This window comes from Cygnus olor, chromosome 9, assembly GCF_009769625.2.
Source record: "Cygnus olor isolate bCygOlo1 chromosome 9, bCygOlo1.pri.v2, whole genome shotgun sequence".
In the NCBI taxonomy this organism is placed as follows: Eukaryota; Metazoa; Chordata; class Aves; order Anseriformes; family Anatidae; genus Cygnus; species Cygnus olor.
The window spans coordinates 24,802,936-24,818,060 of NC_049177.1; the positions used below are offsets into that span (position 1 = coordinate 24,802,936).

At 42.0% G+C, this 15,125-nt stretch overlaps 1 protein-coding gene across 4 annotated transcripts; it reads right to left on the reverse strand.

Annotated features, from left to right (window-relative positions):
• Positions 1-676: 676 nt before the first annotated feature.
• Positions 677-13,194, reverse strand: MFSD1 (major facilitator superfamily domain containing 1). 4 transcript variants are annotated; one of them, XM_040567693.1, is made up of 17 exons: positions 13,027-13,194; positions 12,838-12,890; positions 12,300-12,412; positions 11,925-11,967; positions 11,552-11,619; positions 10,666-10,774; positions 10,369-10,471; positions 9,525-9,623; positions 8,776-8,887; positions 7,877-7,933; positions 7,228-7,384; positions 6,608-6,705; positions 6,190-6,302; positions 5,634-5,681; positions 4,842-4,902; positions 2,400-2,514; positions 677-2,147 (listed from the first exon to the last, which is right to left on the reverse strand). In XM_040567693.1, exons 1-17 carry the CDS (start codon positions 13,160-13,162, stop codon positions 2,088-2,090), a joined length of 1,545 nt encoding a protein of 514 aa, XP_040423627.1. In that variant the 5' UTR covers positions 13,163-13,194; the 3' UTR covers positions 677-2,087. The 4 variants fall into 4 exon arrangements, with proteins under 4 accessions (XP_040423627.1, XP_040423628.1, XP_040423629.1 ...); XM_040567694.1 differs by lacking the exons at positions 677-2,147; positions 2,400-2,514 and adding an exon at positions 2,704-3,498; XM_040567695.1 differs by lacking the exons at positions 677-2,147; positions 2,400-2,514 and having other exon boundaries at positions 4,838-4,902.
• Between the last annotated feature and the right edge of the window lie 1,931 nt (positions 13,195-15,125).

Sequence of the window (15,125 nt, forward strand, 5' to 3'; positions counted from 1 at the left end):
GCACCGACACAGCAGTGAGAATAAGGCTCCATTTATTAGGGGAACGGGTGACAAAGGAACAAAAGCCAGACAGCTCCCATGCTCCACAGCCACAAATGGAAAAGCAAGGTAAAAAAAAATTAAAAAATCACTTAATCACTGAGCTGAAAACCCCTCAGAAAGGAAAGGCTGGGTTGTTTGGAGCTGAGCTGACAGCGATGTTACACCACATACACAAGCGCACCACAGTACTTTAGTGAGATGCTCAAGAGTACAGAGAATTTAGGAACTGAAAGTTTCAACAAGACACCAAGTTCCCCATTACTGTCCTGCATGAAATGCTGATCCATGGGTAATGGCAGAGCAGTTGCCTATCATCACAACATGTCAATATTAGCCCAGAAGCAGAGATCTGTGACTGGCACAAGCAGCTAGCTGAAGGAAGTGAGGAAGAGCAGTAGAAGAACAGTATCTAATTTCTTCCCTTCCCAAGGACAAATGCATCAACCCAACAGCAAAGGAACCAGGGGGACATTTTTCCTTTGGATCCTCAAAGAGACGCTTCGTCTACGTATTTCCCAGGGGAAAGCAGAAATTGTGCTTGTTTGGAAAAAAAAAAAAAAAAAAAAGGTAATCTCAACTACCTCGAAGGGCAACAACACATCACAGAACACTAAGAACAATACTAGTGCCAACATCCATTTAAAGCTTTTATTAAAAGAGACCCATAATTCACAAGTCTACAAACAAAAATCAACCATGATAGTGTTTGGTTCTCTAAGGGAGCACAGAAAGCACCAGTAAGAGTTCTCACACGTCAGCGTACTGCTCCGGTTCAGAAGTAAGCTCAATCTGCGACTTTATTTTCCTAGATTGTTCTTCAGAATACATTACTATTAATCAAAATAGTCCTGGCTTAGTCTTTCATAAACCTGCTAGCCTTTTAAGAACATGAAAGAAATCTCCACTTAGTCATATCTTTTAAAAAAAAAATTAAAACAATGAGTTGCAGAAGGGCTAAGTTACTGCAGGCAAAGTAATATAAATATAACATTTTTATTCTAACAAAATATTTTCTCTCCAGTCAAGCAACTTGTCTAAATTTCTTAAGCACTGGGGCACACAAGAACTCCCTGAAGTCAGCCAAAAGCTCACTCACCCCTGTGCACCTCATCATCTACTCATATAGCAGCTCTTCGCTCGGTGCAGCCAGTGCTTAAGAAAGCCAGATGCTCTTCCCTTTTAGAGTACGATTAGTTTAGTGTAAGAACTTATGTCCAATTACATAAGTGAGGCTTTGTGGTTAACAAAAACAAAAGAATCTGATAAAGCACTCCGCAGGAGTTACTAGAAACTAGCTCTGTTCAGGAACAAGCCTTCCACAGAAATTACAGAAAAAGCGTAATTTTCATGATGAAATGGAACATTTTTCCAAGAGTGCCAAAACTCAGTTAACTCTTTCCACAGTTTTCAGTGTCAACCTCTTAAATACATCAATTTTCACGTTAATCATGACTTACATGAGGTTATTGCTAAGTCTGTGATCTAACATTAAATTCCAGGGCTAATACTTTTTGAATAGAAGCATTAGAATTGTATAGTTCGGTTTCTTCGGAAATATTTGCTTAGACCAAAAATAAAAGAGGTAGTCTTCCCTCACATTTTCTACAATAAAAATGAAACAGATTGTTTTCAATACGGCAATAAAGCTGTCCAACTTGAGAAGTTAAATATTCCATGACTACATCGACTCATTTCACAGCAACTTGGTTACCGCAGCAAAGCTTCCACATTTCAGCCATGGTTGTATACTGAGAGGAGACCAAGTCTTAGCTATTGAGTTGAGCTACTCACTGAGTATTTCAGGAGGGTGTAGCACATGCTCACGGGTTCAAATAAACAGCCAGGTGATTCTTCCTCAGTATCTGTGTTATTTACCTTAAAGTGCAGAGGGGAGCTTAAGCCAAATACTTTAAAAATAGGGTCTATGCTTGCAGAAAAACGTGGTGCATGATTCTGCTTCTGCAGCGTTAGTTCTCAGTACTGGAAACAAAGTCGTGTGTACAGGAACTTCAGTGTGTTTCTGCTTTTGCAAGTAGGGCAAGATGCTATTTCAACACGCTTCTGTGTGCCATTGTCGATAAATAGGAAGAGTAATTATCGGGTAGCTGCAAAAAATAAGATTAAAAACATGCATCATGAGAGGCATGCTCCTCAGCTTATTTGGTCTGATTCAATTCCATTTTCCTCATTACATTTTTAACTACCATTAGCGAGACTGTTTCTGAGAACAAGCATACATTAAGCATTCTACTCAGAGGTTAATGTGCTGGCTATTCGAAACAATAAACCGAGGTTTTGAAACAGCCATTTTAGTCTTCTATTCATTACTATTAAAAACCCTACTTTATTACTAATACCTGAGCGCCTAGTTTGGAGAGGTATTTATTCCTGAAACTAAAGTCATCAGCTTTTGGCCGTAATTTAGCCAAGTCATCTTCATTTTGACGTCTGAGTCTCTCTTGTTCTTCAGCTCTGGAAAAGAAAATTCATTTAAGAGACTTGCACTGAAGAGTGCAAACTCAGCAACTATCTTGTGTACGGTGGTTTTATTTCTTATAAATAAAAATGCTTCTAATGTTTATAGATGAATTTTGGATATTAGATTAACAGAAAGTTGTGAATGAATTACACTAAGCGTAAAGAAAGAGAGAGGCTATTTTCTGCAGTTTCCTTTTATTTAGATTGCAAGACTTCAGTAGAAAGATGAATCTTTTGATTTTCACAGATTACAACATGCTCAATGAGCTTTTGTAAAAACAATTTAATATCCCTTTATTAAACAGGTCTTCACTCCTTAAAATATAAGATTACAATACAAAAAGAATCAGTTGTCAAAAATGCAAGTAAAAGACTGCTCAGCAGTCTTCAGAATTGATAGCAGTCTCCTACACAAGAGTCAATATTTGACCAGACCATTGTCAGTCAGTCATTTCCTACACAATCTTAGAGGGAAACAGGACTGAACAAAGCTCTGAACATGTCTAGCTTAAGACAGTGGTTTGCATTAAGACAGTGACAAAGGCAGTAACAGTGACCCACTTCTAAGGAAGGCAACGACCCTTATTCCAGTACAAAAAAGATGCTGTTAAGAGGTATCCACCCACACCACAATGGTACAGTGCTGTTCACAGACACTTTATGCTAGTCTTTATTTTAAGATGAACGTGTTTGTCCTGGGCTGCAGAGTGCCCTCTCCAATGACACAGCTTAAACAGTGTAAAACACTGTAAACCGACTTTGTTCAAGTGTTAAGAGATAAGTTGGCATTAGTTAAAATTGGTTACAAAGCACAAAACTTAGCCATTTCCTATAAAATTCCCAGAACGTTATTTTTTTGAAAAAGAACTATTGTCCAGTGCTGACCACCAAACTAAGCAACACAAATTCTTCAAGTTGACATGATGCTGATCAAATGCTCCCCACTTCTGGATGATATTTGCTAATCAACTTTCTTTTCTGCAAAAAACATTGTAAAAATTACTGAAAATATTACTCTAAGGCACTACATCGCACAGCATACTCTAAGACATCTTTCACAGTGAATTCTGGCAGTGTTATGCACACGGTCAGGGCAGATCGAAAAGTGGCTCTGTTTGGACACAGATCTCCTTTGCTCCCGAGCACAAGGTAGGTTCTTTTGTTCTTTCATTTGTTTTAAAAAATGGCTCTGATGTTTTGCCTCAAGGATGATACTCATCACAATTAAGTCTGCCTGCTCACCAGCTCTGGAAAGCTTTTGTTTCCTTCAGTGTTCCTCATGACTGATACATAACATAAACCAGGACAACAATCAAGACAATGTCACATGCCACCACAAGTCACCTGGCAAGACTTTGTTGACAGGCTGTTTTTTTTTTTTTTTATATTAAGTATCATCATATGCAAAATTTTATAAAAGTCCATGAAGTACATATGTAAAGTGTCTTTACTATCAAGGTATTTATCTGGAAAGAACTTAGATACAAGCTGTGAGATGCACAGTATCTGCAGGTAAAGTGTAGTTATTTATTAAAAAAGGTAAAGCATTTCAACATTACGTGCAAACAAACTTCAGGATCTGAAGGGACTCACTGAGCTGAATTAGGTCAGAACAGAACACGTATCAGAGAAATTCCACGTTGTTTATATGTAAGCAGCTCAAATTCCACAGAAGTTATCCTGAAAGCTGTGACTGGGTTCCATATTAACATTTGTCATGGGAAAGCTTTTCACTGCAGCCAGCGTTTATGGCACAGATCTGACCACAAACTGAGCTTGACATTACCAGTGCAATTTAAACTCAAGCCACAGTTTTCAGAGACACGTTGAGTTAAGACTTCTAAATAAGACAGCACAAGGAGCAAGCTGAATGGGAAGGGACCAGAGTGTAGACCCTCTTTCTTCTGAAGAGGAATCTGGTTTTTAATGTGACTCTTAAAAAAATTAGTCCATGCATCACTTGACAATAAACCCAAGTAATGTTTGTTGCTGACTCAGTCAGGAACACACCACGTAAAAGGGCACATTTTAAAATAAACGATGCAAACTTTTTAAAGATGCACCTCTATTCCGCTGAGCTGAAAGGCTACTGAATTTAATGAGGAGAAATAGTAAGCAGGAGTGCCAGGAAGGGAGACCTGGTTCATTGTTACTTCCTCTAATTATTCACAGGAGGCAAGAGTATGAAATCCTACTACCTCGAAGGAAAGAAAGTGACTTTCAATACAAACGTCTGAACTTAGTCTTTTGTAGGTTTGCCAGTAATCTACCCAATTACTTCAGGTTCAACATTTTGTAAGGACGCTGTTCTTTATACTTACTCGGTTGCAGCTACTTTTTGCAGCTTTTCCCTTTTCCTTGCAGACCAGTTAAGATCACCACCTGCAATAGATGACAAATCTACTTTGAAGCTTTAAAAATTGACGTTTGCTAATTCTATATCTTTGGTATCATACCTCATTACAGAAATTCTCACAGCATTTGACAGAAGAGATCACTCATTTTACAAAAACTGATGTAAATAGAAGAAAGCAACTTCCTCATAATCATATAAGCAAGCAAAATCAGGAACTACACTAAGCTCTCAAGCCTGACTCAGGTTTTTGCTGAGTAACAACGAAGTTTCTCTACAACTCATCGCACTACCCCATAAAATTAGAGAAAGTGAAAGCAACTTGGAAAGAAACAAACTAAGGTAACCCCTCCAGATCTTTCAGCGGTTACTGCTTCAAGAAGTAGCTGAGAAAGAACACCATTTGAAGGAAAGTCTACCAAGTTTTTATATTTGCAGATACATACAATCAAGCAGTTTACACACAAAAATAGCTTTAACTGCTTATCTGCATAATATCCTACACATTTGTTCAAGTTAGCTGGAGGGGTAGGTACTTCACCCTGCTGATCAGCTTTAACATCACAGCAAGGTTCACGCTACAGCGCCAAGGAAAAACATTTGATGAGGACAAGCCTCATCCAAGGGACAGCACCAAATCCATGTGCTATAGCATCTGACGCCCAGCTGTACACCACCAACTGTAAACAGTTCATCTTAGTAACCTGATGAATTATGATTGAAAACAAACATTAAGAGACACTAAAAGCACTTAACTTACCTGTGAGATGATTCACAAAATACAGCATGACTACAGCTATCAGTGACACTAAAAATAAAATAAACAGTTTTAGCTGGCAGAAAGTTTACCACAATAATATAAAAGCAGCTTTAACATCCAACTGAGAAACAATTAAGATTTTTTTCATGACAATTGTAACAAAAGGGAGCTTTTTGCCAGCAGCATTTCTATCACTTTTGAAAATTCCACTATGCTCACAAGCAGCATGGTAACTCAGAGAAAGTTTAAGGGTTTTTTTTTTTTTTTCATATTAATAGAGACCCCTGATATAAACACAGCCTTTAAGAGCATCATTCACCTACCCTTTCACTCACACTGCATTTTTTCCAAACATCCACACTACTCACACTACGTCACTTCAGAAAAAACACACAATACTTCACTAGGTATCAGTTTCTTTCAACATTGCTTCAGCTGAAGATGCCTACCCAACTGCACAGACACAAAGGAGTCACTAGCGTGTTACAGGAAATATTTAGAGAAGCCAAAGCCTCCTCAACGTACAGAATCTATTTTCAGTGTTTTCACTACTTACAGCAAACACAAGCACTGAAGAAGACCTCAAGAAACAAGTATCCTCTTGTGTCCAGAATCATCCCAGCTGCTATAGAAATAATCGCCAGACCAAGATTCTGGATAGACTGCATGCTAACACAAACAAAGGATTACCACTGTGTAGAAGCTTTTTCAAGAACAATCAATATTTTATTTTTATCGAACAATAAGATTAACTTCTCTCCATATGTTAGGCAGAGTCACGACTCTGTTTTTGCAGAAGTTACTGTGCATCTGCTGCAACCACACACTGAAACTACAGGAGACTTCTTCCCAGACTGAACTTGAACAGAACCAGCAACCTTTGACTTGTTACAGCTGCTTGGTATTAAGTGGTTCCACAGCACAGGGACATCATCGCTGTAGAGCAGCATAAGACAACAGATCTCAGTACTTACAAGCCATAAGCAGTTCCCAGCTGATGTTCTGGAACAACAAAGGCCACCATGGGCCACAGGGCACAGGCAAGCAAGGAGTAGGCCACTCCTAGTAAACTCTGGTGAAATAAATGAGTGACAAGATGCTGGATGAAATGTGTTTTTGCTGTAAGGTTCTAATAAATGAATGCATTAGTTTTCCCCTTCTCCAAAAACAGAAAAGAAGAGCAAAAGTAACGTGTTTTTGCTATGCTCTTCTACATAAATATGCATATTTAGAAGGAGAGAGAACTTTTTCCAGAAGTGGAAACACTGGTGGGCAAGGCGTTAAAATTTGTAAGCCTAATTTTGTAACCTCTTTCTCAGGCACTAGGAAGAGGAAATTCACAACAAAAACTTTTATCCAAGTTTACAGCTATCAAATATAGCACGCTAGAGACAGTTTAAAACCATTAGAAGTGGCTTAATTATGATATTAATAGCTTCATAACTACACCAACATAACAAGGGAAAATTGAAATAGGTTTTAAGACTATCTACGTAGTCAGAAGACAGGAAACTTATGCAGACTAATTCATCAGCAGCAAAATTTCTTATTTTGCCACATTTAGCTATCAAAGTCTCTTTGAGACACTGGTTACCATTGCTATCCAGGGGTTCCAGAAGGTGAACGCCAACATAATATGAGAAGCAAGCGTAGTTATCACAGCACATAGAACCCATATGATATTCTTTCCAATTTTATCCACCAGGAGTCCAAAGACAGGGGACATGGGTGCCGATATAATATACACAATGCTACAAAAGAGTGAAAAAAGAGAATTTCCGTTGTAACTTGAAGCCATAAAAACCACACACACAAAGAAAAACAGATTCCAGAACTCAAAATTCCCCAAACGTCTGAGGACATGAAAACATTCATCATCCAAGAAGGAAACAGCAACATACTTAGAGCTTTTGGAATCACACACCATCTAGTGTTTTCCATTTTGCCAGATCCCAAATTCATCTTCAAACAAGGAAAATTTAGTTTATTTAGCATTGCTATTAAACTGTTTCCATCAACTCTGAAGGGAATCACCAAATTCCACAGTAATTCCCTTCAGATAGAACTTTTTCTTTCAGATCCCTCAACCAGCATATCTAAGACATCTTTACTTAAGCAGATGTCTCCCAGTTATTCCTCAGCCCACGTCAACTCTATCTATCCACTGAAGCAAAATACAGATACATATATACACCTAAAGCACAGCAGTAGGGCATCTACTCATTAAACAAACCAAAATATACCTGTCAATTGCACTTGCTTCTTGAGATGAAAATTGGAATTTCTCAATAAAGAAGACCCTAGAAATGAAGAAGTACAAGCTTAGAACGATGCATACATGAATAATTATCAAACACCCCAAAAGAGATCTCATTTAGAAGACTATTAGAGTCTCAAGATTTTTGTCAAAGGACTATTTACATTGCATTTTGCAGAAAACATTAAAAATACATAACCAATACATAACATAGTAGTGAGACATTAGCAATAAGAGGTTTTGGAATACATGCACAAGTGAAAAATAAGCACCTACATTGCTGGCTGTTAAAACATCTCCAAGTCATCTCAAACTTTCCACTTTACTACATAAAACACGCATGAAGCTCACAAGGTCTGTTTCTAATTGTATTCAAAATCTGTTTGAGTTCTTACATCAAGTCACACGGTTCAGAAAAAAAAAATCTACACACAAACGCTTCAAGCTTCAGCTTGATATATTAAAATTAGCAGCAAAATAGTTACAGCTTTGGACTGAAGCTCTGTTTAAGCCCCCACCTCAAAATCGATGGTGTATGAGCATTGGAAGAATTCTATATGACAACTGTCCACAACTTCCTGCACCAAATCCTGGTGTCATGCTTCAGATCTAAATAGAGTTTTAATCTGGCAATGGAACACGTGTTATGCTTTTGAGTTCTGACAACTCACCTACACAAACGAATGGTATTTCCCACAAAGCTCAGCAGATAAGGAAAAGGTAAGAGTTGTGTGCAGCACAGACTTACTAGGGGACCAGTGGTTCTGTAGCCATCTGCATTTTTTAAACATTAGCCGCACCTCCTACCTTGTAAACCACATCACAAGTAGTGAAACCCTGGCCGAACTCAAGGGGAAAAAGAGCTGCATTATGCGAGGTGCTTACTTCCCAAGTCCGATGAAAGGAAAGACCGCTCCGTAGTAACAGACACAGATTAAAAATATAAGCCACAGTGACAAAGAGAAGTCCTTCACATCAGTTAGCTTAATCACTTCACCTGGAACGGAGGCAAAAGACAATATTGTTTCGGTCAGCACAAACGTATCTGAAATTCATCCACACTGAATAAACATTAAGGTGACCGAGAGTCACTACTGCAGTATTATGATCCTGCCACTATCTGTGTTCTTGTATAAAGTTCACACGGTGAGCACAAGCTAAGAATACAGGTCCTAGATCAACAGCACCAAAGCTGAGAACTCTATCTCCTACATTAAGCTGGACGTACAAATTCTCCAAAGTTTTTTTAAAGCTGTCTTGTGCAGTAGAATTAAATATAAACACTTCCTTGAAAGAACAGTTTGATCAGCTTGTGAAATTAGTGCCTGAAACTTCACATTTTATACTCACACTTGGTTCTCAAGTTTTGTTTATTTTCAATTGGTCTAAGTTCTCCCACATGGAAAACTCAAAACACCACGCTGGTGGAAAAGAGCTGCACCTTTCTGCACACCCACTGAAGGAAATAAGACTGATTTCAACAAAACAGAGTCCTGGTGGCAACAGCACTGTCCAACCTGGTGTGAACTGGAAGGTTCTCCACAAGCTCCATAAATAAAAGCATTGAGCAACCGGAACGATCTGCTCTAGAACGAAAGAATCAAGTCCAAGGCACGTTTACCCACACCACTCACCCGTTTTCCCTTGCTCTTTACAAAGGAGTTTCTCTGCTCTCTTGTCCAGATAAGCAAGGATTAGCGCGCAACCCAGTGAGAAGAGACACGTTATGCCACCTGCAAGAAGGTAACGCGACACGGTTAGCTGTTGAACCAAGCAGTAATTCGGCTTTTAGACACACAGGGTAACACATCTTTACATATCTAATGTGAGCTCAGTCAGGTTAACACCAGTTTATGCACAAGACTCAACAAGCTGTACAGCTCAGAATAAGGTGTAAATATTGAAGTCTACCAGATGAGGCACCTGTTTGGAACTGCAGTACAAACACCAACTATATTTATTCTACAAATATTACCACCGCTCCCACTCAGTACAGCTGAAGTCCTTATCTGCGCCTTGCAATAACAGAACCAAAGCCGAGGCCTCGTTAACACCACCAAGGCGTTAACACTAACGCACATGGCTCTGAAGAAAAGGAACGCCGATCCAAAGGGAGCTGAAATTCCACTTTTACAGATCAGGCAGCCACACACAGTCTGTGATGTGATGCCCTTCAGAATTTTTTTTTTTTTTTTTTCAAAGTCTGCCCTTTACTCAGAGTACGTTGAACGTTTCATTGCTGTAAGACACAAAATTGAGTTCTGCGGCCAGAAAAATCACACAGTATTTTATCAGATGCAGTAAGCATACACTCTGCAGAAGCACGGCACTAAGCACTGACACAAACGCTATTTGAATCGCTCTTCCCAGTCCCAAATCCATCTTTCGTACTTCCTAGTCAGTAGGAAATCAGTAACGTATATGCGTACTGCTCAAATTCAGAAACCCAAAACATCAAGTGACATCAAGATTACTAACCTATCATGAGAGTTAGCCCAAGAGTACTGTGACCACTGTGCCCCAGAAGATGTTGAACTCTGGAGTATATCCATCCCATGATATTCATGTTCACTGTGCTCCCCTAGGCAGAACAGACTTACGTAAAGAATGACGTCTTCCACAATAATATGAATTCAAAAGCAACATTAGCCAAACTGCTTACTGAACAGTGGTTAGAGACGGATAAAACTACACCGGGAATAAAAGGCACCAGCAACACAGACAAACCGTGCCCGTTAAAGTCCATGAATTAAAGCTACACAGCTTTGGACTTACAATTCTGGCCATGCTTAGTTGTAATCCAAAGACGAGATTTAGCTCTTTGCCTTTAAACCAACTGACTGCATACGTGTTCTGGGCCACCGCTAAGGATTCGCCACCTATTCTAAAAAAGGAAGGCACAAAACAAAACATGTTAACGTGGGAAGTAACAAGAAACAGCCCATCACTTGCTATCAATGCCAGTGTGACAGTATTTCAGAGTAATTTCTCTATTAACAGGCAAATCTAATGCAAATAGACGAGGCAACAGAAGTCTTAAAGACATGATTCGGGTAAGAATTGTCTTTGGGTCATTTATGGAAGTCGACTTGATGAGTAGCAGCTTCTCGTTTCCGGAGGTAGAAACATTAAAGAACCAAGCGGCACAGCTGCTGACCCCAATGACACCAAAAGCAGCATCTTATCAGAACCCAAAGCCGATTGCCCACCCCCAGTAGAGTTGGTCAGATTTTCTAACATTTTCGTTCTGTGGAACATTCAAAACCAGGAGGCAATCTGACATTTGCTCTCGTTTTTGCCACTACAGCAGCCCTGTTGTATTTGTCGTTGCTAAGAATTCCCTTTATTCCAGAAAGTAAAAATTAGAGAAAGACTAACCCAGTTTTGTCAGACTACTGAGTGCCACGTCTTTATTTGGGGAGTTTCGTAACTTCTGAAATCAGTAGGCGGATTTTCCAAACGAAGAACAACCGAGAAGTTCTACTTATTTTCTAATTTTACATTAGAATGGGAACACGACTGAAGCTTTTTGCACGTCTCAACTTCAAAGATGCCTCAACACCCAACGATTTTGTCGGAGCGCAAACACAGCAGCAGCCTTCGAGGACACAGAAAGCTGATCCTACATGATAGGGCACATAGCACGCTCTTCTAGACTTACCCAAATACCAATCTGCCTGCTTCCATCAGCCAAAAAGCATTAAGCAGTGCTCCCAAGGCAAAAATCACCTGTCAGATAAACATTTAAGAAAAATTATCATCTCAAATTTGGAGCACGGAACAAACTAGAACCATCTCAAAGCAAGATGATTTTCCCTTTCTGGACCTAAAGAACTATTTCACATCCACTTCCTGCTCTTTCCTTTTTATTTTACTCCTCTGCCTTATGCATTACCCTGCTGGCTACACAAAATCCAGCCTGACCCACCCTGAATACACACTGCTATCAGCAAAGCCATCCGAGCTTTTTTCTCCATCCCACTCGCAGCAGAGATGCTTCTGGTATCATCCTTCGCCCTCTCAGTTGCACTTACCTGCCCAACGCAAACAAAGATGCTAAATATTATAGTGCCCAACCTGTAAGAAAAATAAAACAACTTAATGAATAGCTAGATTCTTTTCCCCCCTGTAAAACACAAAATTTGACCTACAGCAAGGAAAAAGGGGAGGTTGATGTCCAATAAAAATTCGCTGTAATAAGTGTTATAGCTTGACAATTTCATTAAAAAGATACAGACTGGCATTTTTAAAGCTACTTTACTGAAGACATAAAAGGAACAAAACCTGGTTGTACCAGTGGAAGTTCCTGAGTGGTGTGAAAAAAAAGAAAAAACTACGCTGTGTTGAATTCCACATGCGCTTTAACTCTACCATCCGCTAAACGCAAATGACAGCAGGACCACACCTACCGTATTCCAAATACTCTGTCTATCAGAAAGCCTCCAAAGAAGCAAAGAACCACGTTGGGCCAGGAATACCAGGCATAGAGCGCCATGAACTGAGCCGTGTTCACCTTCATATCCTACAGGAACAGGAGGAAAAATTGAAAATAGGTAAGTAAATAATTTGCTTTTAAGGTAACTACAAAGTCATGGAATAAGCATCTACGTAGGAGTACTTAGAAATAAGCACGCTTTCCGATCAGAAAGTGCAAGAGGAGGTTTGGTGAAGATTTCTGCTGGAAATGGACATTTTAGGATGAACTGACGCACGCTGTTTTACCGCACAGAGATTAAGACGTTCTCGGGGGCATCTAAAAGAAAACCACCCACCCCTTCTCAACCGGAACGTGGTAAATGAACGCCGCCAGCACCTCTGACGGGCTCAGCGCCGCTAATTTAACCCCCCCCCCCCCCCCCCCCCCCAGCAGCACCCCACGGAGCACCAGCCCAGCGGGCGCCCGAGCCCCACACAGCCCCCAAGCCCTCCCCCGAGGGCAGGACTCACCGCCTGGACCTGCGTCTGCAGGGCGGCCGGGTTGTCGTAGCAGAAGTAGCTGCCTGCGGGGAGAAGGGGAGGGAGGCCTCAGGGGGAGGGGAACGCCTCAGGGTTGGGGGGGGGGGGCCCTGACCTGACCCGACCCGGCCCGGCCCTGCCCTGCCCGGGGGCTGCCCCCCGTCCCGCCCAGCCCCGCACCGAAGCCCAGGAAGCACATGAGCGCCAGGACGAGCAGGCGGTGCGCCAGGCGCCGCGGGTGGCAGGCGGGCGGGCGGCGGGCGGCCCCCCCGGAGCCGCCCTCGGAGCCCAGCAGCGCCCGCTCCTCGTCCGCCATCGCGCCGCCGTCACGTGGCCGCCCCGCCACGTGACCGCACCCCCCCCCTCCCACCACACGCACACCCCGCGGGCGTCACGTGAGCGGCCCCGCGAGGCGCCGCGGGTGGTTGCCGTGGCAACGGAGGGCGGGCTCCCCTGCGGTCGCCACGGCAACGGGCGGGGCCCGCGCGGCCTGCGCCGGGTCGCCTCAGGTGGCTGAGGGGAGGGAGCTGCGCCTCACACCGGGAGCGGGGACGGGGGTGGCGACCCCCGGGCGCTGCTTCAAGATGAACTCAAAGATGCGCCCACGCAGTCTGCAGGCTGGGATGGCCTCTAAGGTCATCAAGTCCAAGTGTTAACCTAGCGCAGCCATGTCTACCGCTAAACCGTGCCTCTAAGCACTGCACCTACAGGTCTCTTAAATACCTCCAGGGGTGGCGACCGACTGCTTCCTGGGCAGCCGCTTAAAACCCTTCAGAAACCTTCCAGCAAACAATATTTTCCTAATATCCAACCTCAGGCTCCCCTGGCACAACTTGAGGCCATTTCCTCTTGTCCTATTGCCCGTCACTTGGGCGAAGAGACAGAGATGAATATCTCTCATTAAATTCACAACTTCTCTGAGGCCCTCTTTATTTTTCCACCTTTTCCAGTGTGTTTCCTCGCACTGTGTATTACCTCTCTGGTGGGTATTCAGTCCTGAGTCACTCATGCCACTGGACAGGGCCATGCAGCAAACCTGTACGGTAATGGTTCATGTGAGAACATCAGAAAAGTCACCTGCACAAAACACAGCAGGATGTCAGCTGTATAAAAAGTCCCTGATATCTCAGCAATGATAAAACTGGGTCTTAGGCACAGTCTTGGAAGGACTTTTCAGTTTTTTGCATATACATAGTCCCCGTGCTATTTAAAGGGGTTTCAATGGCAGGCCTACAGTAAGCAAATCAACAGCACGCACGTTTGTTGCATTTTGCCTGACCTGCTGTGAGCCAAGGCCCACTTTCCATCTGCTCTGTCGTTAATTTGATCAGTAACTATTCAGGAAAATCTAAAGTTTTCAAAGCACATTGGTATAGCGTGCTTGTAGTGCATCTACTGCAGAATACTATTGGCAGTAAATTGCTTACGTTTCACTCAATATGTGTCTTCTAAAAGCTACACATCTGCCAAAAGACAACTATGTTATCGAATGCCTATCTTCCCAGAAAAGAGAAATTACTGTGTCACATTTTCAGCCAGCCTAAACTAGTCTAGATCACTCGAAATTAGTGCAGCTCTTTCAGCTTGCTCCTAAAAACCTGGTCTTGAACTGCACGGCCTCGTTGCAAAAGCATCATCCAACAAACCCAATTTCAAGGCCGCTGGAGGGAGCTGGAGGGCAACGTGCGGCCATACGGACTGCCCCGAGCTTTCAGGGGGCATAGTTAGCTGTAGGTAGGGTCCTATACAAGCATAAAAGGGATAACTTTGGGCAGCAAAGCTATATCTAGTGAAAGTCTGTGTAAGGAAGAAAAAAATATATTATTTTTTCCTATCTAACTAGCCCCATTATTCGAGGAGTCCGATGTCATGTCACCCAGTACTTTTCTTGCTCTCTCTGATCCACAGAAAATATGTTTTTGGTCATTCTCACACTCTAGTTTCCCTCCAGAACACAAACATGGATGTTGCAAAAGTCTGAAATTCCCAAACTGCCCTCCCACCACGATTCTCAGAAAGAAAATGCCGAGAAACCTCAGGAGACAGCTGGACCCGTTGCCAGAGATGAGCAAGGGAGCCCCAGCCATGCTGATCATGAAGTACAGAGCCAGAATCAACAGAACCAACTTCTTTATGGCTCGTGGCTGCTTCCCCGAGACCTTCTGCCCCATTTAGAGCATAATCTTAACCACAGGAATTTCTGAGACATTATAGTGTTGGTCAAGGAAGAAAACCCTCAGAAATATTAAACGAACTGCACAGTCTATTCCACAAAATGA